The sequence below is a fragment of the Rattus rattus genome, chromosome 5 (assembly GCF_011064425.1).
Source record: "Rattus rattus isolate New Zealand chromosome 5, Rrattus_CSIRO_v1, whole genome shotgun sequence".
Taxonomy (NCBI): domain Eukaryota; kingdom Metazoa; phylum Chordata; class Mammalia; order Rodentia; family Muridae; genus Rattus; species Rattus rattus.
In genome coordinates, this window is record NC_046158.1 from 3,917,994 (window position 1) to 3,944,428 (window position 26,435).

Here is a 26,435-nt window from a genome sequence, read left to right on the forward strand (position 1 = left end):
TGATGAAAATGAATCTCTGAACCTGTAAGCCAGCCCAATTAAATGCTGTCCTTATAAGAGTTGCCTTGGTCAAGGTGTCTGTTCACAGCAGTAAAACCCTAACTAAGACAGTCCTATTCCTGCAGGCTCTCTCCTCTGACCTCCATACATACATATTGATATGTACGTACACATTCTCTCTGTGTGTCTCTGTCTGTCTGTCTCTCTCTCTCTCTCTCACACACACACACACACACACACACACACAAGTTGTGTGTGATTTTAGTTGAGATGGTTTTATTTTTCTATTTCATTCTAACAGTACCTCTAAATCAAGACCTTGCTTCCTAAGGACAGGAGAACAGGCTGGGGAGGCTCTGGAGAAGAAAGGACAGACAAACCAAGTCCCGAATTTGAGGAGAAGAGAACGGGCTTTCCAGCCCAATGACAATGATCTGAATTTGACTGGTCCATCAAAAGCTGTGAATAGGTACAAAAAGAGGAGAAGAAAACAGACCTCCAGGTGTGCACAGGAAGGGCCCTCCTGAGAAAAGCAGGGCAGCAGCAAGCTCAGGATGCTCTGTCCAGTGCCTGAGCAGAGCACGTGCCTCCTGGTCCACTGGGGCTCTGCAGCAGGGTCAGTAACACTGACAGTGGAAAAGATCAGGGCCAGTTCATTTCCAATGCCCTGTACACCTCAGCCAAGGGCCTGAGTGAAGAGATAAGGAGAATCCACAACAACTCAGCCTCTGATGAGGGTAAGCATCAAGGTGAATGCAGCTTCCGTCACAGGCATACAGAACCAGGGAGCAGTCCAGTACTTTGTAGGGAGGCCTGCCACGAGATTAAACCCTACAACAAAAGTGACATCCCAAAAGCAGCTTGATCCTGGGAAAAGACAATGACAAACTTCAAGTAGCTTGTGACCTGAGGAAGGAATATGAACCTTCCTGTCTGTGACAAGAAAGCACAGGTTCCAATTCTGGCTCTGCCACTGGGACAAGCTGTCTGGTATCCCTAGGTAAGTAGTGGGCAGCCCTTCCTGTCCCTGCTGACATGGCTTAGAGAATGTCTAGCTCTGTATGTGTCATCAACTGCTATAGCAAGCGCTACTGTCCTGGGGGTCACTGCACACAAACATGTGGCCTAGAGATACTTTGGATGGCAACTCCTCAGGCATCTCTGCGATGATAAATGAGATCTACCCTTTCCTAGCCTCCCTACTCAGTGGACGGAACTGTCGCTGGAGCCACCAGCCCTATTTCAGGCCCTTTCTTCACTCCCCTGGCAGCACTAACGGATAAGGAACCTGTAAGCACCCTGTGCTGTCTAGCTCAGCATACAGACTCCATAAGTTACCACTCACACGAATATTAACAATGCCCACTTAAGGAAAGGCATCAGTCAGCCCCTTCTCATAGCCAAGAGACTTAAGTAAAACTTAAAACTCCCAAGAGAGATGAGTCTTCCCCTTGAGGTCGCTACTTCTCAACTTCCCCACAAACTTCCATCAACCTCCTCCCCTCCATCCAACCTTCCATAACCTCCTGTTATGAAACCCTGGGCTTTGAACAGCCTTCTCTAGGTGTTTTCCAGGCTGATGGGGCTAAGCTCTGGGCCCATCTTAGAACAGTTTGCTCTCTGTCAGTCCTGACATCAGCCAACAAGACTGAATTTTCCTCTTTGTCTTCCTCTTCCTAACAATCTATTTTTATGTGTGTGAATGTTCTATCTGCATATAGCTTTTGTATAGTGCCCGAGGAGGCCAGACAAGGGTGTTAGATTCCCTGAGACTAGTTACTGATGGTCGTAAGCTGTCATGTGGGTATTGGGGATTGAACCCGGTGCTGAGCCATCTCTCAAGCTCCCTCAGTTTTCTTCTAGTAGGGATCAAATGGCCTCCTCAAAGTTGATACAGAGGATGCTACAGAACCAGAGTGCGAACTTCTCTCCACAGCACGGCCTCCTGGTAGTAGACAGACAGCCACAGGGAAAGCCCCCTCTGCCCAAATTCCAGAGCCATGAGAAGAAAGCAAGGAGCTGTTTCATTTTCTTTTAAAACATCTCCCCACCCTAAACTCAAGACACCCAAACCCTCCTGCAGCTGAGTTGAAGTGCACACAGATATGTTCTGTTATGCTAGAACCTGGTCAGTACTGAGGCAGAGTCCAAAAGCAGGCTGGACCTGTGGGCACCAACGTTTGCTGTAGACATCCAAAGTTAATCCCACAAGTGACAAAAGCTCCCCCAACAGCCCTAAGTTCTCCACTTTGGTAGCACACCATTAGATTGTATAGAGCATGCCAGACAGTCCCCAGGGTGAAGAGAGAACGGCGGAGTGAGATGCAGATCGAAAGCTGGATATAAAACTGTCTTCACAGCTGGTGGTGGGACTAGCAGCGGCAGTGGGTGGGAAGACTGATAAGGGTTAGCCTCCCCTGAGAAAGGGCCACTGACCATGCCCAGACACAGGCAGGCAGTCCGAGAAGCAGCTCTCAGCACTGCAGGTGGCCTCACTGCTGACCAGGTCTGCCAAGGAGGAAGAGAAGGGAGGAAACAGCACACACCGCAAATAGCCACCTGCACAGCAGCAGAGGCAGGAGACCAGTGTCCATCTTCATTTACAAACCCACTCTTAGTTGTGGAAAAGCGCCTTTTTCCCAGAGGCTTGCTTTCTAAAAAATACTTTGTTATGTTCAGAATTCAGTCAGCATCTACTGGACTTACAAGTTGTTCTTTTTTTTTTTTAAATATTTATCTATGTGAATATTTGGGTGCCCAAATGTGTGTCTGTGCACCATGTGTACAGGGATCCATGGAAGTAAGAAGAGGTGCTGGATCCCCTAGAATTAGAATTTCAGATAATTATGAGCTGCCATGTGGGTGCTGGGAGCTCAGCCTGGGTCCTCTGTAAGAGCAGCCAGTGCTCTTAACCACTTAGCATCTCTCCAGCACCCCAAGTTTGTTTGTTTTAATTTATTTATTATCTATGTAGTATTCTGCCTAAGCATATGCCTATGTCCAGAAGAGGACATCAAGTCCCAGTCACAGATGGTTGTTGAACTCAGGGCCTTTGAAAGGACAGTCAGTGCTCTTAACCTCTGAGCCATCTCTCCACCGCCAACCCCCCAAGTTGTTTCTTGTAAAGAAATTAAATATTAATCAGCCATTGTGCACACCGGTCTGACTGCAGCAGCAAAAGCTAAGGTTGTCCCATACCTGGGCCTCCATGATGGTGTCCAGGACACTAAAAAGACAGTCTGGTAGAGAGAGAGAGTCCGTGTGGTTAAAGCAAAGACAAAAAAGACCAAAACATGGGGTTGGGGATTTAGCTCAGTGGTAGAGCGCTTGCCTAGCAAATGCAAGGCCCTGGGTTCAGTCCCCGGCTCCGGAAAAAAAAAGAAAAAAGAAAAAAAAAAAAAAGACCAAAACACATGTGGCAATTCTCACACTCAACAATCAGACACTGACCCATGTCTTGTGACATCTTACCAAGGTAGGCAAAACTAACTCTTTTTGTTTTGTTTTTCAAGACAGGGTTTCTCTGTGTAGCCCTGGCTGGCCTGGAACTAGCTCTGTAGAGCAAGCTGGCATTGAACTAACTCAGAGATCCGCCTGCCTCTGCCTCCTGAGTGCTGGGATTAAGGTGTACCCATCACTGCTCAGACAGAGCTAACTCTTAAATGACTCATGCCGGGACCCCAAAGGGCCAGTTTTAAGAATGGATGCCCACTTATTTACCCAGATAGAAACCCCATACAAATGGCACAAAAGACTATTTTTGAGTTGTTGTTGTCATTGTTGTTGTTGTTGTTGTTTTATTTGGAGACACTGTTCAAACAGCCCAGGGCTGTCTGAAACAGTGTATCTGAGGAAGACCTTGATTTTCTGTTTCTCCTGCTCCACCTCCCAAGTGCTAGAATTGAGTGGCCACATCCGCTGTGGATCGCCCTGGTGCTGTCTATATTTTGCTAATTCTGATTCCCCAAGAAGGGCTGCCTAGGAGGAGAAGTGAATAACATATTCAGGTGACTTCATCGGAATCAAATAAAGGCTACAGCTGGTAATTGGGCAGGGGAAGGGAAGGTGGAGCTGAAGAGTTTGAGGAAGAAGGAAGGAGGCGAGAGAAGGGAACCATGGAGGAAGTCAGGTGGAAGAAGATGGAACTGAAGCACGTGGCCTGGAGAAACCACGAGTTCTAAGGGATCTCCTAGCTGGGGAAGGGTAGTGCAGTGGTGCATCTGCCCAGTCTAGGCACGCAGCTTGTATTCATATTAACTGAGTTGTGTTTTCATTGCACGGGCACATTTGGGTTGGAGTATTTACCACAACAACACCCACTTCCTAACCACTGTGAACCAAGTGACTCATCTGGAAGGACTCACCAGTGCTGTGTCCCTCTACCCACTCTGGCCTGCTAAGTCCTCTAACTCTACCTCCTCTCGTCAATGTAGTTCCTGTGATAATGTGGGCTTTTTTGTCACTCACTGAAGGGCTGTATGTCCCTCGGGTCTTATCTTAGGACCTAAGTCTATCAACTCAAAAAAGCTCTTAAAGAAACATTACAAGAAGGAGTGCAGCTGTGAGCCCAGCACTGGAGAGGTAGAGTCCACAGAGGGAGCTCCAGGACAGCCAGGGCTAACCTGGAGAGAGAAGGTGTGAAGTGTCTTCCTTTCACATAAAAGGTTTATAATGGTTATATTTATAGCCATTAGGGTCCCAGCAACTAACCCACTGCCCACAATAACATTTCTACAACAGAATCTTACTCAGTACCCAAAAGGAGAAAACTGTTGTTACATGCAACAAACTCAAAAGCCAGCCTTAAAAGGTAACAAAATTTGAATGTGAGGCTGTGCACACACCTACAGGTGTGCATACTTCTGTGTACATGTGGAGAACATTAAGTGTCTTGTTCTATCACACTCTGCCTTATTCCCTTTAGACAGTGACACTCACTGAACTGGGCTGGCAGTCAGCAGGCCACAGCCTTCCTCTTGTCTGTAGCACTGGGGTTACCAGCAAAGGCTGGGGTCTAAACTCAGGTCCTCACACTTGCAGAGCAAGCCAATTACCTGGAGCTGTCTCCAAGGCCCAGAACTATGAGAACCCATGGAACCCAGCAGAGTGATTATTACACAGGGCCACAAATGCGTTAGCACTCAAGACATGGCTTATTCATCAAAAACACAATTTTCTTGATTGTTGCTTTTAAAAGTTTGCTTTTTTGAAAGGAAAAGAATGTTAACTAGGAAAACTTACATTCTCCCCACCCCAACCCCCACCAAAAACAGGGTTTAGGGGGTTGGGGATTTAGCTCAGTGGTAGAGCGCTTGCCTAGCAAGCGCAAGGCCCTGGGTTCGGTCCCCAGCTCCAAAAAAAAGAAAAAAAAAAACAAAAAAAAACAAAAAAACAGGGTTTAGATTCCTTAGGAATAATAAAGAGTTTGCATAATTCACAGACAGCCAAGGCTATGCTGCAGTGAGAAAGGCTCATCCAAACAAGCCTGCTTCTCTCTGCACGCACTGGGGATCTCGGTCAAAACTCAAGACTCGCACTTCATTTAACGGCTTAGCACCAACCACACCCCACAAAGGTTTTGTTTGTGTACTTTGCCTATATGAATGTTTTTGCATCACATGTGTGCCTGGTGCCCTTTGAGGCCAAAAGAGGGAGTTAGATCTCCTGTAACTTCAGTTCCAGGTGGCTGTGAGATGCTATGTGGGCTCTGGAGACTACAGCCAGGTCCTCTGCAAGACCAACAAATGCTCTTAACCATGGAGCCACCACTCCATCATTCCCAGCACACACAGAAAGCGTATGTGCTTTATTCCCCATCCACATTAGAGCGAGCAATGAACGAATGAGAACCTGGGAGCTAAGAGACTTCTCCAAAGGTATCTGGCCAGTCTCGTCCATATAATCAAACACCAACTCAGGAGCTGTGGTGTCTAAACTGCTCCCCAGTGAGTCTCAGAGAAATCACCTGTCCTGTTTATCATGTTAGTGAGGACATAAACCTCAGACACTAGTGAGGTTTTGTAACTTTGATATAGGCAGAGAGCAAGGAAACAGAGAATACCTCCAAAGCAGCACAGGGCAGAGATTTCTCCTGATTCCTAAAAATAGCTTAAAAACAAAACAAAGCTAGGGTCTCACGTCTCATGCTGCCCCTGAACTTGGCTATATAACCAAAGATGACCTTGAATTTCTGGTTACAGGAGTGCCCAATTTATGGGGTGCTGAGGACTGAACTAAAAGCTTCACGGCAGGAAAATACTCACTCTACCATGCAAGCTGTATCGCTAGCCCCTTGAAATGCATTTAAATCAATGGATTTCCAGAAGATACCAGGTGAATTACCCACCCCTTCAACACAGAAAAAAAAGGCCCATGTTGGAGCAGACACTTAATTTGTTGTTGAATTCTTCTGACCCAGTAAATTAAAGGTTTGCTTCACTGTGCAATTTTGAGTTGGGCTGACAGCCACACAAGCTCATAGAACCCAGAAATCACCTGGAGCAAAGCTACCCACAATGCATCAGAGCCCAACGTGGGCTTCACAAATTCAACTTCCACACAGGCTCATAAATAAGACCTTTGGAGACTGAGAAAAAGCCAGAAGACAATGAAATGTGGTAAACAAGAGCTTTAGAGATGAGATAGCGCTATCCTAAAGAAGCAGCGCACTCCTGGAGGGAAAGCTCTCTCGTCAGAGGATACGCCGGCCTCTGCCAGCGAGCCGGGCCTACAGACCCCATGAGGAAGTCCTGGGGGAAATCTCCAGAATCCCTAACTTCATGCCAAGACAGAAGAAGGGCTCTACGGCTATGCCCTCCCCAGCAGGGTCTACAAGGCAAAGCTATCTCTGTCAAGTTTCCAGGAGGAGCAACTGCCATGTCACCTCGGGCCCATCCATAACCTGCAGGGTTATAAACAACCCTGAGTCACCACAAGCACACAATCTGGTCTCAGGCTCACCAATGTCACAGCTTCTCTCTTCCTCCGCATTCCATGTGGATAGAGCCACAGACCCCACCTTGCCTCGTTCCCTGCCACCTGGCAAAGAAATGCAGCACAGATGTGCCCCACTCACTGACTCATGTCCCTAGAGTCTGCAGTCACTCACTCTGCTCCTAGGTGGCCAGTAGGAGTTCAGAGGATGCCAGACTTCACGATCTAGCTTCCCCATGGCAGGGAGGGAGACACAGCAGCACCTGCCAAGTGACAGAGCAGCTCCTGGGGTGCAGAAACCCTGAATTCTGTACAAGCCCACTGATTAGGACTTTAGCTATGGAGAACTGAAATGGTGTTGGTCCACAGACACATTTTCTTGGGCCATCTACAGACTCTGAACAGCAAATTCACTGTCTACTGGTAAATTAATTTTAGGACAGCCAAGGCTACATAGAGAAACCCTGTCTCAAAATAGAATAAAATGTTATTGTATTTTAAATATTTAAACACAATTAAATATTGTATTATATTATTGTACTTTCAAAGAATGATGTATAGATGATAGATAGTTGATAAGATAGATGACAGATTGATAGATGATCAATAGATGATAGATAGATAGATAGACAGACAGACAGATAGATAGACAAACAGATGGATGTACATATATACAAAAATTAGGGCTGGTGAGATGCTCAGTGGGTAAAGGTGCACTTCAAGTAGTGCACGAATTTAACCCCAGCACTGAGCACTCAGATCTCTGAGTTTGAGGCCAGTCTGGTTTACACAGAGTTCCAGACCAGCCAGAGACGTGGTGTTCTGTCTAGCTTTTTGTGAACGTGACACAGGCCAGAGACATTGTGGAAGAGGGAACCTAATTAAGAAAGTGCCCCCCAAGTGTGACTTGTGGGAAGGCCTGTGGCACATTTTCTTAATTGATGATTCAATGTGGAAGGGCACAGATTACCATAGACCACATCCCTAGGTTGGTTCTGGGTTCCATAAGAAAGCAGGCTGAGCAAGCCATGGGAAGCAAGCAGCACTCCTCCATGGTCTCTGCATCAGCTCCTGCCTCCAAGTTCCAGCCTGACTTCCCTGCATGATGAACTACAATCTGTAAGATTTAAAAAATAAAATAAAATAATTTTTTCCTCTATAAGCTGCTTTTAGTCATGGTGTTTTTCACTACAATAGAAAGAAAACTAAGACATATGGTGGGAAAGAAAGGAAGGAAGGAAGGAAGGAAGGAAGGAAGGAAGGAAGGAAGGAAGGAAGGAAGGGACGGACAAATGGTGAGCATGCTGGGTCTGGTGACTTTCACGCTAATGGTTTTGAGAAACAGAATATTTATACCAGTAACACATTACAGAACGATCTTAGAGGCCAGAGAAATGTGGTCAGGGATTTAATGTTTCACAGTATACTTGTATGAAAGTCTCAAAAATAAAGAAAACTTTAATTTAAAAAGGCAGAGTCAGTAACATATAACCTTTAACAAAAGGACAACTCTACAGGCTGGGGTATAGCTAGGACAGTGGGGTAAAGACAGCTAAGCGTAGCTACATGAAATAGAACTTGTCACCTTTCCAAAACAGAAATGTGTGACTGTGGCATGAAAACAACTGAGAATGAGACCAGTATAAATGTAAATAATATTATGAGGGGTTGGGGATTTAGCTCAGTGGTAGAGCGCTTGCCTAGCAAGCGCAAGGCCCTGGGTTCGGTCCCCAGCTCCGAAAAAAAGAAAAAAGAAAAAGAAAAAGAAAAAAAAATAATATTATGAGTATATTTATGCTTATGTGTTTATACATATGAAGGACATTGATTTTTTTATAAATAGCAATTCGTGTATATTGCTAGTCTATCTGCATCATTTGATCACTTGTGAGAAGAAGCCGATTAGCCAGCATGTGCTGCCTTTCTGGAATCTGGTGAACGGTTAGGTGAACTAAAGTCAATGGCTTCAGAAGGCGTGTACCGAGTCCAGAAGGAGTGGACTCAGCAACTGGACACTGCCCATCCACCCTTCCGTACCCTTCCCAGAGTTCCCGTTCCATCTGAGCCTGGCTAACCTCAACACAAAGAAACAGACTTGATCAATGTAGGATGCAGGCTCACTCTAGCCAGAGCCATTCCCAGGGTGAAGGGATTCCCCTGCTGGCTAAGCCAGATTCCCCTGGAGTGTTCAGAAACAAGAGAAGACTTGCAGGCCTTTGCCAGAGCACCTCTCACTGCAACAGCCCTTCCCTGTGCAAGCAGCTTTGACACTAGAGTCTCTTCGCTTTAAAACACAAATTGGGAGAAACCTGAGTCTCTGTCCAAACTAAGCCAGCCCCTGGCATAGAATCTAAAGGCAAGTCTTCCTAGCTCTGAGAGGATCCTCTGAGAGGACAGCCAGGGTTGAGGGTCCATCCAGGGTACCCTGGACCTAGACATGGGGAACTCCTTGGAGTAAGGAATGTGAGACAGCAGAGAGGCAAAGACAACCAGAAGCACAGGCTCCTGCTCAAACATCTGCCATGCAGAGGCCTGTAAGGTGCCCAGAGAGGGAGCTGCTGGCTAAATGCACATCAGACACTATCTCCTGCCCAATGACTTAGAGTACACAAGCTTTGGCAACAGACTCCAGCCCCTGCCTGTACCCCACCCCCTACTTCCACCTCCCTGTCCCCGTGGTGCTGGAGTCTAAACAAGAACTTTCATGGATGAAAATCTGAGGACAGTATCTAGCAGTACAGCAAGCATCTCTACATTAGTATCTACCCGGGCATCAGCTGGCCACCCACTGCTATAGACATATAGGCACTGCTCCTTAGTCCAGCACACCCCCTTCCCGCACTGTCTCCCACAGATGCAGTGCACAGCTGTGAAACATTACATGTAAGGTTATACTTGCAACATGGTGTGCAGAAAAGTGATGGGATACAAGAAGCCATTAGAAAAAGGAAAACAGGAGCTGAATGAACAGAGAGCTGAGCAGTTAAAGCACTGACTGCTCTTTCAGAGAGCCTGGATTCAGGAACCAGCACCCACATGATGTAACTCCAGTTCCAGGGAATCTGATGCCCTCTGCTGGCCTCCATCAGTACTGCACACACGTAGTGCACAAGGATACAAGCAAAACAACCCCACACGTAAAATAAAAATGAACGAAAAGTTTAAATATAAATAAATAAGGAAGGTGGGCTCAGAGGTAACTGCTTGCTGCCTGGACTTGGAACCCGAATAACAGAGAGAAGAGGGCCAACTCTCATAGGCTGTTCTCTCATCTCCACACGTGTGCTACAGTAGAGGCCAACGTGTGCACACATACAATAAACGACATTTTTTAAAAGAACTACAGAGATAGTTTTGCAGAGAAGTGGGACAAAAGGCTGGTGATAGAGGTAGAAACAAGCACTTTGGAATACACATTTGTACTGTATTCTGTACCTTATAAACTATTCAAAACAGTCAAAAACTATTCAAAACAGTTCAATTTAGTTTTAAAATAAAATTTCAAACTGCCATAAATCTTGTAAAACAATATAATCTTTTTAATTACAAATCATGATCTTACAGTTATAAATTTTGGTAAGCACATGAAATTAGACATCAGAAGAGCATAGGGCTGGAGAGATGGCTTAGTGGTTAAGAGCACTGACTGCTCTTCCAGAGGTCCTGAGTTCAAATCCCAGCAACCACATGGTGGCTCACAACCATCTGTAAAGGGATCTGATGCCCTCTTCCAGTGTGTCTGAAGACAGCTCAGTGTACTCATGTAATAAATAAATAAATCTTTAAAACAAAAAAAAGAAGACCATAAATAGGATATATTTGTTTCACATCACATAACTAATCACCAGAGAGTTAGAATACCCAAAGTCCAACCAAAACCAAACACCACAAAACATTACAATACAAAGTCTTTCATTAAATAACAATCCCTCTCATTTCACTGTTACAGACATTCTCAAAAGTCCTCACTCATCCTTAAAGAGCATTCTGTGAGCAGCGGCTCCCCTGCAAGGCCAGCACTGGGCAGTTGAGGCAGGAAGATCAGGAAAGAGTTCTTCAAGGTCAGAGGAGCTACCAATCAGGGCAAACCTGGGAGCTGTCTGACTAAGCCACTAGGGCTCAGTGGTCAGCAAAAGACCAAGATAAAGGCACTGCTGAACCAAGCGGGAGTGTGCTCTGCTTATCAATGACCCTACCTCAGGGCCACAGCCCACACAGTGGAGGCAATAACTACTTTCCCAAGCAGGGGACCCATGGGAGTTCCCAGGCTGGTCACAAAGAGCCATCACTAGCTGATGCCTGTGTCCCCTGCTGTTATACCAGACACACACAGTGCTCAACACAAAGTAAACTGTCACTCCACTTGTACTCAACACCTAATCTGCCAAAAAAAAAGAAAGAGAGAGAGAGAGAGAGAGAGAGAGAGAGAGAGAGAGAAAGAAAGGCAGGCAGGCCGGCCAGATTTCTTGACACATGAAACTGTAGGAATGGGAATTTTATCAGCAAGACCAAGGATTGAGTGCAAAGAAAACTGGGATGCTTTAAAAAGCCCAGGGTCAGGAAAAGGTGGGCATGGAAGGAGCAGCTGAGAGCCAACAGCATGCAGGGCGCTGAGCTTTCCACATGGGCGGCCTCCTCCAGTCTGTGTGTCTCTGTTTCTACCTGGGATCAAAGTAATGAATAAACGCAATGCAACCCTCGGAGAAAAGCTCTGAGTACCTTTAACTGGATCTGGAAATGAATAAAACTGATTCTAAAATGTGTATAGAAAGAAAAAAGAGGAAGCCAAGCCAACGCTGTAGAACAAGGCTGGATGCCTCATTCTATCAGACACCAAGATTTGTTTTAAAGCTGTGGGGATACACAGGTACTGTAGATGGCATAAAGGGACAAACTCTGTAGTGAATTAACAAAACACAGAGTTCCCAGACGGCCCTACAAACACAGATACCAGACTCACAAGGCAAGCACGCTCTCTGCATGTGCAGTGTGCATGTAGAGGTCAGAGGTTGGCACCAGGTGTCTTTGGCTCTCTCTGCTATAGGCACTGAGGCAGGGTCTCTCCCTTGAACTCTGAACTCCAGGTCTCAGCTGGTCTGGCTAGCCATGGCCCAGGGATGCCTGCCCTATCTCTGCCTCCCGAGTGCCGGGCTCACGGGAGGCACTCCTATTCCTATCTGGCATTTACAGGCCAGATGAGTATATGGATTCTTGTCCTCACAACTGAGCACAAACTGCTGTGCCCACTGAGCCACCCCTCAAGCCCTGGTAAGGCTCTTCCCAATGAAAGTGTGAGGTCAACATGTAAGGAGAAAAACAAAAACAAAAACAAAAAAAACACCCAAAACCCTTCACCAATAAAGATCAAAACTCATTCTAGGCAAACTGTAAAAAATAAGGTAAAGTGTCAAAATCTCCTTGTGACCTTTTGGTAAACACTATTTTTCATGCAGACTCCCCCAAAAAATATAAAATAAATAAATAAATAAATAAATAAATAAATAAGACTACATTAAAGTAAAGATGATGTGTCAGGGAGCAGCAGATGCTGGTGTTCGTGAACCAGGAGAGCATCATAAACATGCCCTTTGTATGCTAACGAACGCATTATTTCAGAGACCGCAGCCAGACCCTGCAGAGGTGGCTCAGCAGCTACAGGCCCCGGCTGCTCTTTCAGAGGACTCCAGTTCGGTCCAAGCACCCATGTGACAGCCTCAGAGGCTCTGACACCCTCTTTTGGCCTCCAAAGGCACTGCACACATATGGTACACCGACATACATGCGGGCAAAGCACTCATATAAAGTGGAAAAGTGGTTGGTTGGTTTGTTTGTTTGTTTGCCCTTTAAAGCAATAATAGTAATTTTGCTTTAATTAGCCTTAATGTTTTTAGATCTCAAAATAAATCCTGACTACATGGGGGGAAAGTGTTGGTTTGTCTCTTTTTAAGATTAGTAAAGGTGAAGGAAGGAACAGACTAGAAGGGAGGGGAAGGGGGAAGAGACAGGATGAACACACATCTTCTCAATATCAGGAATACACTACAGACATTATGAGGGTCCCAAGAAAGACTGGGAATGTGGATCATGTGGCAGTGTTCGCCTAGCAGTCATGAAGCCTGGGTTCCATCCCCAGCACAGCATAAACCAGGCATGATGGTGTACATCTGTAATCCCAGCATCAGGGAAATGGAGGCAAAAGGATCAGAAGTCCAAGGACTGGGCTCCATGAGACCTGTCTCAAAAACAAATAAACAGAACACAACAGGACAGAGCGAAGGTGACAAGGGGGCATTACAAGGGGAGGACTCCAGGATGCTGTAAGCCTCTACAGGAGGCTGAGGTTTCTCCAAGCAGTAGGAAGGTGCTAGCAAGAGAGGCCGCACAGTGGGCTCAGCATTTCAGAGGTAGTGACTCCATAGACTCCAATAGTCACAACCTCTTTATCCATAGTATAACCTAATTTTAAAAGTTGTGTGTTGTGGTTTGCCCTGGAGTTATCTATATTTTGATGCTAATTCCACTGTCCCAAGGACTGCAGCCTAGTCACATGCTCAGGACTCAGGTGACTTCACCAGAACCTTCTCCCCATTGAATTTGTAAAATACAAGTGAGGGGCAGGTACAGGATAGAAGGAGGCCTGTCATTGGATGAGAGGAAGAATGGGCAGAAGATTGAAGGAAGAGGAAGAGACTGGGACAGAAAGGAAGAGAGACGGGAGAGAAGCCATGGCAGGTGACGTTAAGATTCTGCTCTGCGTGTTTACAGGTTCTTATTAATGTTCTCAAGGGATGGATGTGTACTGGGCTTTGTATGTTTAGGTGGGCAATTATATCTTACCAATTGGGTCAAAGATTATTGTGTTGTGTGTTCTTTTATGTGACGGTGTGAGTGTAGGAAAGTGTGTGGCGGCAGGAGACACTGGGCCGCCGCGGAGTTGGGATGTGTTTCTGAGATATCTAGCAGATGTCTTGGGGCACGGAGGTGCCGGACCTAGTGAGGATAAAAGAAAATGATACCTTTTTTTATTTTTTTATATTTTTACAACAACAGTTGTGTACAAGTTACATGAACTAAAAATACAGTATATTCATTCATTCGTGCCATGAAATACTACCAAATGTTTAAAGGAAAGCCTGATCCTTGTTATGGCAGGGATGACCTTGACCACCCTAGACGAACTGGAACGCACCAGGCACAGAAGTATGGGTTTTACCACTACCTTTTATGAGATACATGAAATGGGCAAATTCAGGAAGACAGAAGGACAGCGACAGAGGAGGGAATGGGAACCCTTTCGTGTGTGCTGCTCTTCCTGCGTGTCTGTCTGTATCACATGCCTGGCGCTCTGAGAGACTATACAAAGGTACTGGACCCGGGAACTGGAGCTACAGATGGCTGTGAGCCACAAAGTGGGGCCACAGTGTGGGTGCTGGGAATCAAATCCAAATGCTCTGAGCATCTTTTCCGGCCCTGGTATTCTTTAATGAGTATGTGGTTCCATATTCAAGATAGAAAAAAAAAAGCTCTAGAATGCATAATAGTAATGGCAGTGTTGTGAATAGGTAATTTCGCTCAACTGTACAATTAAATTGGTTCTTTTTATGAGTATTTTGCCATAATAAATTAAAAAAGAAAGAAACAGAAGTATACTCACTGGAAAAGACACCCCAGATTATTGCTAGTTGTATGAAATCCCAGGATCCAGAGAAAAAGAAGAAACAATCTTCCCGAAAAATCACTCCAACTCCTCATGAGCAGACGTGGCTTGTTCAGTCCATGTAATGGGATTCTTATTAAACAAGACGTGAAGTCTGGAGAGAGAGCCCAGAGGCTAAGAGCACTTGTTCCCACAGAGGGCCAAGTCTGACTCCCAGCACCACACAGTGCTTCATAACTGTTCATAATTCCACTTCCAAGAGATCTCATCCAATGCCCTCTTCTGACCTCCTCAGGCACTAAGCATTAATTAATTATTAATTAAGAAAGAAAAATGAAAGAAAAAGGGAAAGAAAACCATTTTAAGGAAAATTATTTATATGTCTATGTTGGGGGCGGCACATGTGCAGGAGGGCACATGGCATGTAGAGGCTGGAGGACAACCTTGGGCGTCACTTTTCAGTGCCACTGTCTTTGTTGTTTGAGACAGGGTTTCTCTGTGTAGCCCTGGCTGTCCTAGAGCTCACTCTGTAGATCTGTGGAGAGCCACCCGCCTCTGCCCCCTGAGTGCTGGGGTTAAAGGTGTGAGCCGCCTCCTCCCATCCTCCATCTAAGTAGGACTTGGGGTTCACTGATTAGGAGAGACTTCTGGCCAGCAAGCTCCTGAGATCCTCTTGTCTCTGCCTCCAAGGCTGGGATTACAAACAGGTGATTCCACCTGGCTTTTTACATGGTATTAGGCATCAAACTTAGGTCCTCACTGCGTGCAAGGCAAACTTTACTGATTTAGCTATCTCCTCAGTCCTCAGTCCCAAGATTGTTTTTTTTTAAAGTGTGTGTGTGTGTGTGTGTGTGTGTGTGTGTGTGTGTGTGTGTGTGTGCACGCGCGCCACAGAGTGGGTGCTGGGAACTGAATTCTCATCCTCTGGAAGAACAATAAGCTCTCCTAGCTACTGAGCCATCTCTCCAGACCCTGAGAAGATTTAAAAAAAAAAAGCCCAAGCATATCACATAGCACTGTTACTTTCTCTCAGCACCAGCTACAATGTAGCTATCGGTATCTCCTGAGCTACAATGTAGTCTATCTGTATCTCCTGAGCTAGAGTTCCGGATGGCCTCTGTCTCTAAAACAAAAGTTCTAGGAGGGGGAGAGCTTCATTCAATTCTCTCATTAAAATACTACCTAGCCTATGTGTGCTCAACAACATTTGTAGAAGAAAAGTTTACTTTTCTGAGGGAAACACTGAGGAAAAGTTTACTTCTGAGTAGTTTCAATAATCCTAACAGTGAATTTTCTTAGGCAAGCCATTAAAATGTTAAAAGAATGTATGGAACACAAAAAAACAAAACAAAACAAAAAAAAAACCATTCCATTTCTTCCCTCTCTTACATATGAGTAAACCCTTTCCACCCTGAATGATCCTGGCAAATGTTACCATCTGCTTCCCTACCCCTTGAAAATTCATCACCAACTACCACCATCAGCATGACCACCACCACCACCATCATCATAAACACAATTCCTCATCATCACAATCACTGCTGCCATTACAACCACATCGCTTACCACCAACAAAACCCACTACCACACATTATCCTTGGTTTCTAACTCCCATCTGGCCCAACACCATGTGTTAGGCCTGGGACATAAATAAACTCTAGAAAAAAACAGTCTATGGAAGATGAAGAGCAGTTTGGAACTAAAATCCAGTCTTTGAGATAAAGAACCCTCAGAGTGTAAGGAAAATGACTGATCTTAAAACAAGACTTAAGCGGTTCCACAAAAAGTGTGCGGCAAGGAAGTACCTCTTCCGGTCACCATTCGGATTACAAATCTAACAAACCTAGTGTTCCCGGAACCCAAGCACAGGTAGAAGGGGACAACAGACTCCCACAGTCGTCTGTCCTCTGACCTACCTACACCAGATACACACACACACACACACACACACACACACACACACACACCAGACACACATTCCCCCGACAACAATAACAGTAAGTTTATCTTTTATACACATACACAAAAGGACAAAGGCATGTTGGAAGCACCTACAATTTCAACACTTGGGAGGGAGACAAGAGGATCAGACAGTTCAGGGCCAGTCTCTGCTACACACTGAGTTAGAGGGCTGCCTAAGCTACACAAGACCCTGTCTCTCCTCTTCAGCCCTGAACAGTATCACAGACACCTAGGCCAGGATTCCTAGCTGTGACTTCCCTGGGTCACTGGTAGCTAGCTGTATTTAAGTTTAGCCAGAACTCCATGGACTTTCACTATCTAAAGTTACATCAGATTCAGCAGAGAACAATGTTCTCAGTTGTGAATCTGAAGGGGCTTAACAAATTGACACTGTTGTCACCTCACACAATGCTAAAAAGAACTGACTCGAAGTAGAGGAAAAAACCAAGGTGCCCACTAGAGAGATGGCTCAGAGGTCAAGAAATAGCACGTACTGCTCTTGCAGCCTCAGGGAGGAGCTGATGTCTCTGGCCTCCATAGGCACCTGCACTCACATGCACATACCTGCACATACACATAATTAAAAATAACTAAAAGAAAAGAAAAGGAGGTAGAGAAACGGCTTATTGATTAAGGGCACTGGTTGCTCATGCTCATCTAAAGGACCAGGGTTTGATTCCCAGCGACCCACATGGCAGCTAACAACCACCTGTAACTCCGGGTTTCTAGTGCCCTCTTCTGGCCTCTGCAGCGCTTGCACACATGTGGTGCACAGACCTACATGCAGACAAAATACATACACATAAAAAAGTCTTAATAATTAACAAGTTAAAGAAAATAAATAGATAAAAGGAAAAACTAGCATCATCAACAAAATGAGGTACTGGAGAGAGAGTTCTGTAGTTAAGAACATATGTTGTTCTTACAGAGGACCCAGGTTCAACCCAGCATCCACACAAGTGGCTTCTGACTATTTGTTTGTGACTCTTTTTTTTTTTTTTTTTCCGGAGCTGAGGACCAAACCCAGGGCCTTGTGCTTGCTAGGCAAGTGCTCTACCATTGAGCTAAATCCCCAACCCACTTCTGACTATTTGTAACTCCAGTTCCAGGGATCCAACACCCTCTTCTGACTTCATGAGTACCAGACATGTGCGTGCTACTACACACACACACACACACACACACACACACGCAAAACACACATACATATAAAACAAAATAAACCTTACAAAAAGAAAACCTCAATTATCAAATATAAGCTCACCCAAAAGCAGCCACTGTTTATAGCAACCACTTGATGTTAAATACTTATGACTGAATTTGAAAGCAGATAAGACCCTTGCATAAGCTCTATTTGCTTATGTATGGTTACTGTGCTCAACTGCTATTTAAATATCAAGTTTGAGAAACATCAGTACAACCAGGACCCTAGCTAACTGGCTCCTGGCTGGCGTCTGCTACATTAGTCTAACCAGCCTTTAAATATTAGTCAACAACACAACTTGTGCTGTCAGCATTATGAACCAAATAGGTTCATAAGAAACAGCAAAGACAACTAAAGAAGGAGAAGAGGTGACGAACACCATCAGCAAGGATGGGGCTGTACCTTAGAGAAAGCAACGCAGCCGGTCTCGGTTCAGGAGGCACACTGCTTTTTTTCCCCACACTCCACTTTTCCCACTTAGCTCCAAAGAGTTTCAAGTGCAGCTCATTATTGAGAAGGTCAAAAAACAGCATGTCGACTAGGTTCTGCTCTTAACCTTTGTGTGCACAAACCGCTTTGAAGATATGATCCAAGCGTTCCATAGACAAAGCCATAAAAGACATCCGTGCACAGGCTGTAGAATCCCAGCCTAAAGTGGGAGCAGACAGGAAGCTGTGGATGCTGCAGAGTCACTTAAATCAACCCCTCCCCCACGAAATGCTGGCCCCCCAAACAGTTAGAGGGCTTGTCCTGTGTCAACAGTGAACCAGAAGTGGACTCAGGCAAGAGCCAGCAACTCAGACTGAATGAACTCACAATTTTCTTATACAAGGAACTGACACAAGTTTTGTTACAGAAACTTCTTTGATGTTTAAGGAAAAACAATGATCTGAAACCTGGAAAGCACTCACCGTGTTCCACAAAGACATTGCAGTGTGGGCCCCCATGTCTCGATGAGTCCCTCTTCCCTGCCCCTTTGATAAAATGTAGGGCGGGCAAACTAGGCCTTCTTTGGTCCCCAAGAACTTTTCCAGGCTGCTGCCCCATAAAGCAACGACAGGCGCCCCTTTCCAGAAGAGGGTTCAAGATCTTCCAGAATGGTCCGTGGGGGTTAGCAGGCAACAGTATATACCCAGAACTTCACACCACCGACTTGGGTCAGTAACTTGGGTCAATCACAGACAGACAACTTCCAGGAGCAAAGGAAGCTGGTTTTGAGGTTCACACATGTAAACAGGAGTCCGGAATTATTTTCCAAGGTAATTAGTTTGAAGTCATGTAACCACAATGCTACCCAAAGTTTCTTGAATCTAAGTCTATGTTGCAAGCTGAGGAACCCTTTCTTTGCAAGAGTAAAACTATAGATAAAAATAATCACAGAGAAGTCAAAAAAGTGCCAGCAGTACTGAAAGTCATTTCAACTCCCTAGCGCGATGGAAACATTGAGCTTCTTTTATATTCTCTGCAATCTTTCCTTTGGAAGTCAACCAATCCCCTATCTTTGTCTCTCCATCTTGTAACAAATTTCCTGCCGCCCTCACTTCCCTGCCCTGGTCTCCGGAAAATGACACGGGTCACACAGATTTCAACGAGAGCTTGCTCTCCACTCTGCCGAGAAGGAATGCATGACCAGCAACTTTTAAGTCCGCTTTTTAAAAGGCCTGTGAAACCAATCCAGACTTTTCCTTTGCATTAAAGTTTTGGGCTGCACTGAGACCAATGGGGCTGTAGGTGACATTGGAAGAAGTCAGGACATCGGAGGCCCGGCGGATGCAATCTGGGAGGACCCCCGGAGATCTCTTGACAGCAAGGAGATGATTTGAATAAGGGGCTCCGTGGCCAAACTTGGGTTGAAATCGAGAGAAGGGCGACCTGGGGGTGAGAAAGAGACTTCCCCAGATAGGGCGCGGGCGGCTTACTCTGGGGCGACGCTTCTTCTCAGGAAACAGGGTGTCCCAGGTAGGGAGAAACTGAGACCACTCTGGTGTTCCAGAGCCAGAGCAGGGCTATGAGGGACGATGGACTCCCGCGGTCCCGAACCAGGAGTCAGTCACAGGGGAGGAGGCCCCGCGCCTCAGCTGCCCCGAGCGGAGGGGTCTCTACCCTAGAGACCCCTCCCCCGGCCCCAGACTCTGCAGCCGCCGCCGAGCAGTCTCATGCCCCGCTCTGCCGAAGAACCCGGCTTCTCCAGCCAGTGGTGGTGTGTGCCGCGGAAGGGTTCCTCAGCCGCAGGACCCGACACCGGGTTCCAGCTCCGGCGCCTCTCAGGGATAGACACCAACCCCCGAGGCCGCCATGATGGATTACGAGCCGCGCCACAACGAGGCCAGGCCCCGCCCCCGGTCCCGCCCCCAGCGACGCCGGAATCTCCCGAGCGAAGTCCAATAGGCCACCGGTGCCGCTCTCCTACACGCTGCCGCACCTTCGGGTTTCCAGCCTCACTGCCTGCGACAGCCCGGCTCCTCACGACCTTTTAAAGGTAGCTTTTCAGAGCTCAAGGTGAGCGATGAGGAAGCGCCCGCCCCACCTGCTTTATCATTGGTCTTCGATAACCAGTGTGTCCCTCACCACCGTCCAATTGGCCAGTGAGCGCGAGAGCCCACAGCTAGCTGCGAGCGGTGCTGCCAGGAGGAATACTGGGACTTGTAGTCCCGGCGCCCATAGGCTGCTCTCGGAGGCCCAAGCCTCCAGCTCCCATAGCTACAGAGAGCCGGCCCCGCCTCCTGGAAGCCGGTGGACTCTGGTCAGCGCACTTCTTCACCGCTTTAGTAAGATCGCAGGAGATTCAGAGATAGGGGAAAACTACGGATTGGAGTTTTCCAGAACCGGAGTTAGATTCCTTCTTTGAGCCTCGCTGAGGAGAAACTTTGGCTCGCTCCTAGAAATTAAGATGACCGGTGCGTTGCATCCTCATCACTTGGGAAAGGCCCAAATATGGGAACCTGGGAAGAAAGTATTGAGAAAGCAAGCATCCTTTGGGATAGGAGGTTGAAGAAACAGCGTCAGTTCAGAGTATGCCAGGCGAGATCCTGCTTTCGTGTATGCTTGCACTAGTATGAATCCTTTCACAGGTGAGACACATGTCCTCCTAAAAGTCGAAGTTAGGCGAAATTTGTCGAGGTTATTAGACCTCAAAAGTCTGAGAAACTATCCCACACCTGTGAAAGTTCATCCTCTGGTCTCCTAGTCTTCATTGTCCCTATTACCGGGACCCATTTCTAAAGGGACCCACTCATCCCAGCACTCACACTGCCTGCACTTTTACATAAAATGCTTTATCATATGCAGTGCTGTTCCCATAACACAGATGGAAAAGCATTCATAGCTATGGTTGAAGTGTCATTTAAGAGTCGCTACTACTTGCTCAAAAACATGGCTTTTCTACTGAAGCATTCAGTTCCAAATAACTGTTAAACAAAGAAAGAAAATGGCATTCCGATTATTAAAGAACAGTCACCTGGCTGGGTGATAGTGGCCCACGCCTTTAATGCCAGCACTTGGGAGGCAGAGGCAGATGGAGTTCAAGGCCAGCCTGGTCTACAGAGTGAGTTCCAGGACAGCCTGGGCAACACAGAGAGATCCTGTATTGAAACAAAACAAAACAAACAAACAAACAAACAAACAAAGAAAACAGAAACAAAAAGTCACTTGAAATACTGTGAAGCAACTGAAAATTTGTGCCCAGATTCAGAACTGGAACTTATAAATTCACTCACAGAATAATCTGGTTGTCATGTTATTTGAATTGCAGTTTGGCTGTCCAGCTTTCTCTTAACTTGTACCACCAGTCTTTAAATGGGTGCCCCTGTTCCCCTCTGATTATTTATCCGTGCTTTTTTATTTGAAGAGTCTATTTTTTTAAAGATTTATTTATTATATATAAGTACACTGTAGCTGTCTTCAGACACACCAGAAGAGAGCATGAGATCTCGTTACAGATGGTTGTGATGTCACCATGTGGTTGCTGGGGTTTGAACTCAGGACCTCTGGAAGAGCAGCCAGTGCTCTTAACTGTTGAGCCATCTCTCCAGCCCCTGAAGAGTCTATTTTTTAATTCCTGTCCCTGCTTTAACCATTTCCTTTCCTTACCCACATTCTTCATCCTCTGGTTAAACTCTAAGTGAACAAGCAAACTGCAACTTTTTAAAAAGACTTCTATTTGCATGCATGTATATGTGTGCTTGACTGAGTTTATGTGCATCGCTATCATGTCTGTGGCTAACAGATGCTAAGGGGCATCAGAAGACCCGATCGGACATGTATATGAGCTGGACACCAAACCCAGAATGTCTGTAAAAGTAGTAAGTGGGGGTTGGGGATTTAGCTCAGTGGTAGAGCGCTTGCCTAGGACGCGCAAGGCCCTGGGTTCAGTCCTCAGCTCCGAAAAAAGAACAAAAAAAAAAAAAAAAAAAAAGTAGTAAGTGTTCTTGATCGAACCATCCCTTCAGCACCCCGAACTGCAGCTCTTCAATAAATAGTTCTTGAACTAACATAAGTCAGGTTTGGGTGCCCTTAATCTCTGAGAGTGTCCTTGCAACCAGCTCACAAGGATCAGGGTTACAGGTACGTTTTACTAAACCTGGCTTAAACCGTGCTAGGGATAGAACCTAGAGCCTCAAGAGTGCTAGGCCAGTACCTACCAAAGTAGCTACACCACTAGTCCTGCCAATGAGCACCCATTTCCTAAGCACCTGTGCCTGCTGCTGGCACACAGCACTGAACACTGCTTTTTACTCTCGGGGAATACAAAAGCACAGGCAGTCAGTTGGCAAAACCAGCAGTGACCCAAAGATCAGTTTGGGCGCTGCATAGATGCTCAGCTGTTAAATGCACTGGCTGCTCTCCGAGAGGACCCAGGTTTTAATTACCAGCACCCACGTGGCAGTTTACAACCCCATGTAACTCCAATTCCAAGAGATCTGATGTCTTTGCTGGACTTGGAGGGGACCTGACACACCTCGTGGTCAGACAGACATACAAGCAGACAAAACACCCATCACCGTTAGAAATGCGATCAGTCTCAACACAGCAAGCTCCACTCCTGGGTCCACAGCCTTTCAGGTGATTCAACCTGTATTCACACCTGGCACCCCCTTAAAGCTTCATTCAGTTGCCTGGGACTCGTGTCATTTTTTTTCCTCTAAATTGGTCTCCTCACCTAAAAGCAAGGGACATCGCTACTCACTGTCTGATAGTCTTGAGATGGAATTTGCCCTTGGTTCCCCAGCCTCAGATCTGCCTCTCTGTCCTCACTACAGGGTTGTGCGGTAGCCATATCTCATATGTTTGCCCCCACTTTTCTTTCAGATGAGCTCCAAGCCCCATTTGCAATTTTCTTCCAAGAGATGTACTACTTGTTTTGATCACTTGTTCTTTTTTGTTTGTTTGAGACAGGGTTTCTCTGTGTAGCCCTGGCCATCCTGGAACTTACTCTGTAGACCAGGCTGGCCTGGAATTCACAGAGATCCACATGCCTGCCTCCCTGGGGATGGGATCAAAGGTGCATACCACCACCATCAGCTTCTCCGTCCCTCGTAAAGGCTTAGTTTGGGCTGACTTCAGAAGCTTTCAGTGAAGACAGCTTACATCTGGAAATCTGCTCCTGGGATTTTTTTCTTTGGTCTCCTTCATTCTCTTGGCCAAAAGTTTAGCATATTCTGCAGCTGAAGTCCTCATGTTCCTTAGTGGACTGTTTCCTCAGGCCAGTGCAGGTTGCTTATGCTGCAGGGTAGTGAAGGATTGGACACTGAGTCTTGGGTGCTCTGGTTCCAAGCTCTTCCTTCTTCACGGGCTTCCTAACAATGGTGGGAGTCTTCTTCTTTTGAGACTAAAGAGCTTTCAGATTCTGCTAGTTCTTTTGGACCCAGCCCATGAATATTCCTCATTTCTTTTTTCTTACAAACTCGAGTTGAAAACACTCTGATTGGCATCCACAAGCAGACTTGCACTTCCCCCTCCAGCTCTCCTTGGTCTCTAACAGGAGTGCCCCTCACTCGACAGCAGGTGCAGTGCGCTGTGGGTCTAGACATCTTGCTTCATGGCAAAACCTCGTTTGTTGCTCTCACCACTGATTCTGACCACAAAACCCTCCACTCCTCACCCAGAGCATCAGCTACTTCTGTGGCCAGGCACTTCTCATAGAAAGTATGACACTTGGGCTGGAGAGGCGGCTTAGTGGTTAAGAGCAGGGACTGTTCTTCCACAGATCCTGAGTTCAATTCCCAGCAACCACTTGGTGGCTTGCAGCCATCTGTAACGAGATCTGATGCCCAGTTCTGGTGTATATGAAGACAGTAAGTGTACTCACATACACAAAATAAATAATTTTTAAAAAGTAGGAAGCTTGTGTTTGTCATCCACTTCAATGAGTTTCTAATGACTGCTGGCTGGGAAGGAGATAGTCAGCCATCTTGACCCAGCTGACTGCTAGGAGGCAGTATGAAAAACAAGCAAAATACACTTAATACTGGAAAACCTTTAAGGGTTCAAACTGCAGAAGGCAGAGCACAGCAAGTATCTGATAGAATGTTAAACCAATGGTTTTTGGTTGGTTGGTTGGTTGATTGGTTGGTTGGTTGGTTTGGTTTCTTCGAGACAAGGTTTCTCTGTGTAACAACCCTGGCTGTCCTGGAACTCACCGAGATCCATCTGTCTCTGCCTACCAAGTGCTAGAATTAAAGGCATATGTCACCACAGTCTGGCTTTAAACCAATGTTCGATGTATCTTGTACAGCTCATATAACTTTCATTACAAGGGGTTCAATTCAATCTATCTTTGCCTTTAATATAGCTCAGCTGTAACTTACTCTTACACTTACCAACGGTGCCCTCTGGTGGGCTATGAAAGCATAGATGGAGGGACAATGCTTTTGGATCTCTCTCTCTCTCTCTCTCTCTCTCTCTCTCTCTCTCTCTCTCTCTCTCTCTCTCTCTCTCTCTCTGCAGAGCTGCCCTGAAGCCAACTTCAGTGCCTTGCCAGGAGCTTGTGAGAAACTGGTGAGTACCAAGGAGCTTGAATGGCACTCGGGCCTCCATTCCTAGCCCCTTAAGAGGTGGACAACCTGGAAACTTGTGAGATTTAAGGCGGGCAAGCCCACCTGAAGTTGCAGCACAGATTCAGGGAATTCAGTTATCTATAGCTCCCTCAAACATAGGATAAAATTAAAAGTTGTCATCCATGACCCTGTCTCAAACACACATGCACAAAGCTGTCTACCGACTGGTGCTCTGCAATAATTAATCTGGATTGTAAACGTGTTAGGGTTTGGAATCACCCTGGAAACAGATCTCCAGATCTGTCGAGCTGGGTTGAGGTGGAAAGAACCACCCTAATTGGGCAGCACCATTTCACTGGCTAGACTTTGGGCTGAGTATATGAGAAAGCCAAGCACAAGCATTCCAGTTTCCTGACTACAATGTGACCAGCTACCTCGAGCTCCTACCACCATGACGGACCGAACCCTGGGCATGGGGGCAGCACTAACTATAGCTTATTGAAAATTGTAAAAACAAAAACAAAAAAACCAGCCAGGCAAATTTTAATTCTAGCACTGAGGAGAGGCAGGAGAAAGGCAAATCTCTTGTGTTTGAGGCTAGCTTGGTTAACACAGTTTCAAGACAGCCAGAGCTACAGATACAGCCCGTCTCCAAGAAAAATAAATAAATAAAATAAATAAAGATAGAAAGAAATGAGGTTAGAAGGGGGATTTATTGGAGGCCCAGGAGTTTGGCCTGGAAAAGTGGAGGATGGACGTGATCAAAATATACCATATACATATATAAAATGATTTTTCGTTTGGGAGTTTTACTTATCTTTGGTTTTTTGAAATAAGGTTTCTGTGTGGCCCTGGCTGTCTTGAAACCTGCTCTGTAGATCACACTGCACTCAAACTTCAGCCTCCTAAGTGCTGAGATTAAAGGTGTTACCACTGCCTAGCTGTTTCAGACTTTTGAGACAGCATCTCTATGTAACCTTGGCCATGTAAACTAGATTGGACTTGAACTCGAGACCCACCATACCCAGCATCCAAACAAACTTTTTTTTCTTTTTTTCGGAGCTGGGGACTGAACCCAGGGCCTTGCGCTTGCTAGGCAAGCGCTCTACTGCTGAGCTAAATCCCCAACCCCCAAACAAACTTATAAAATGTTCACTAACCGGGCCATTGCTCAGTGAGACCCTTGTCTAATAGTATAACCAAGACCCTAGGTTCCATCCCTATCCCTGGGAAAAGCAAATGTTTTGGGCCAGCTAAATGGCTTAATAGGCAAGAGTGATTACTGCCAAGCCTGAAGCCCCTGGGACCCATATGGCAGGCGAGAACTGTCTCCTCCAAGTGGTCCTGACTTCCATACACACACCAATGCAGATAAATAAGCGTGAAAGAAAAAAACAGTAATGTTAACTGAAAAAGCGTAAGCATAAATCAGGACACCATTTTTGGTAATGTTTAGTGAGATGCTCTGTGTAACCCAGCTTGGCATCGACTCCTGCTTCTGCCTTCAAGTGGAATCACAGGCCCGTGCCACCATGCCAGCCAAGCCATTTTTAAATCGTCAGAAGGACACAAAGCATAGAAACTGGCACTCTATGCCAAGGATTGCTATCCTGTCTCTTTTAAATTATTACTAAAAAGTTAATACACCATGCCAATTACACATGGAAGCAACTTGGCTTTTTTT

The 26,435-nt window shown here is 46.0% G+C and overlaps 1 protein-coding gene across 1 annotated transcript in view; it reads right to left on the reverse strand.

Moving 5' to 3' along the window:
- The window catches only part of Abl1 (ABL proto-oncogene 1, non-receptor tyrosine kinase), a 101,447-nt gene extending 81,142 nt beyond the window's left edge, over window positions 1–20,305 (reverse strand). The window contains exon 1 of the mRNA XM_032902807.1: window positions 18,668–20,305. Coding sequence (XP_032758698.1) covers window positions 18,668–18,803 — 136 coding nt within the window. The 5' untranslated portion in view covers window positions 18,804–20,305. The remainder of the gene's footprint in view (window positions 1–18,667) is intronic.
- Window positions 20,306–26,435: the final 6,130 nt, after the last annotated feature.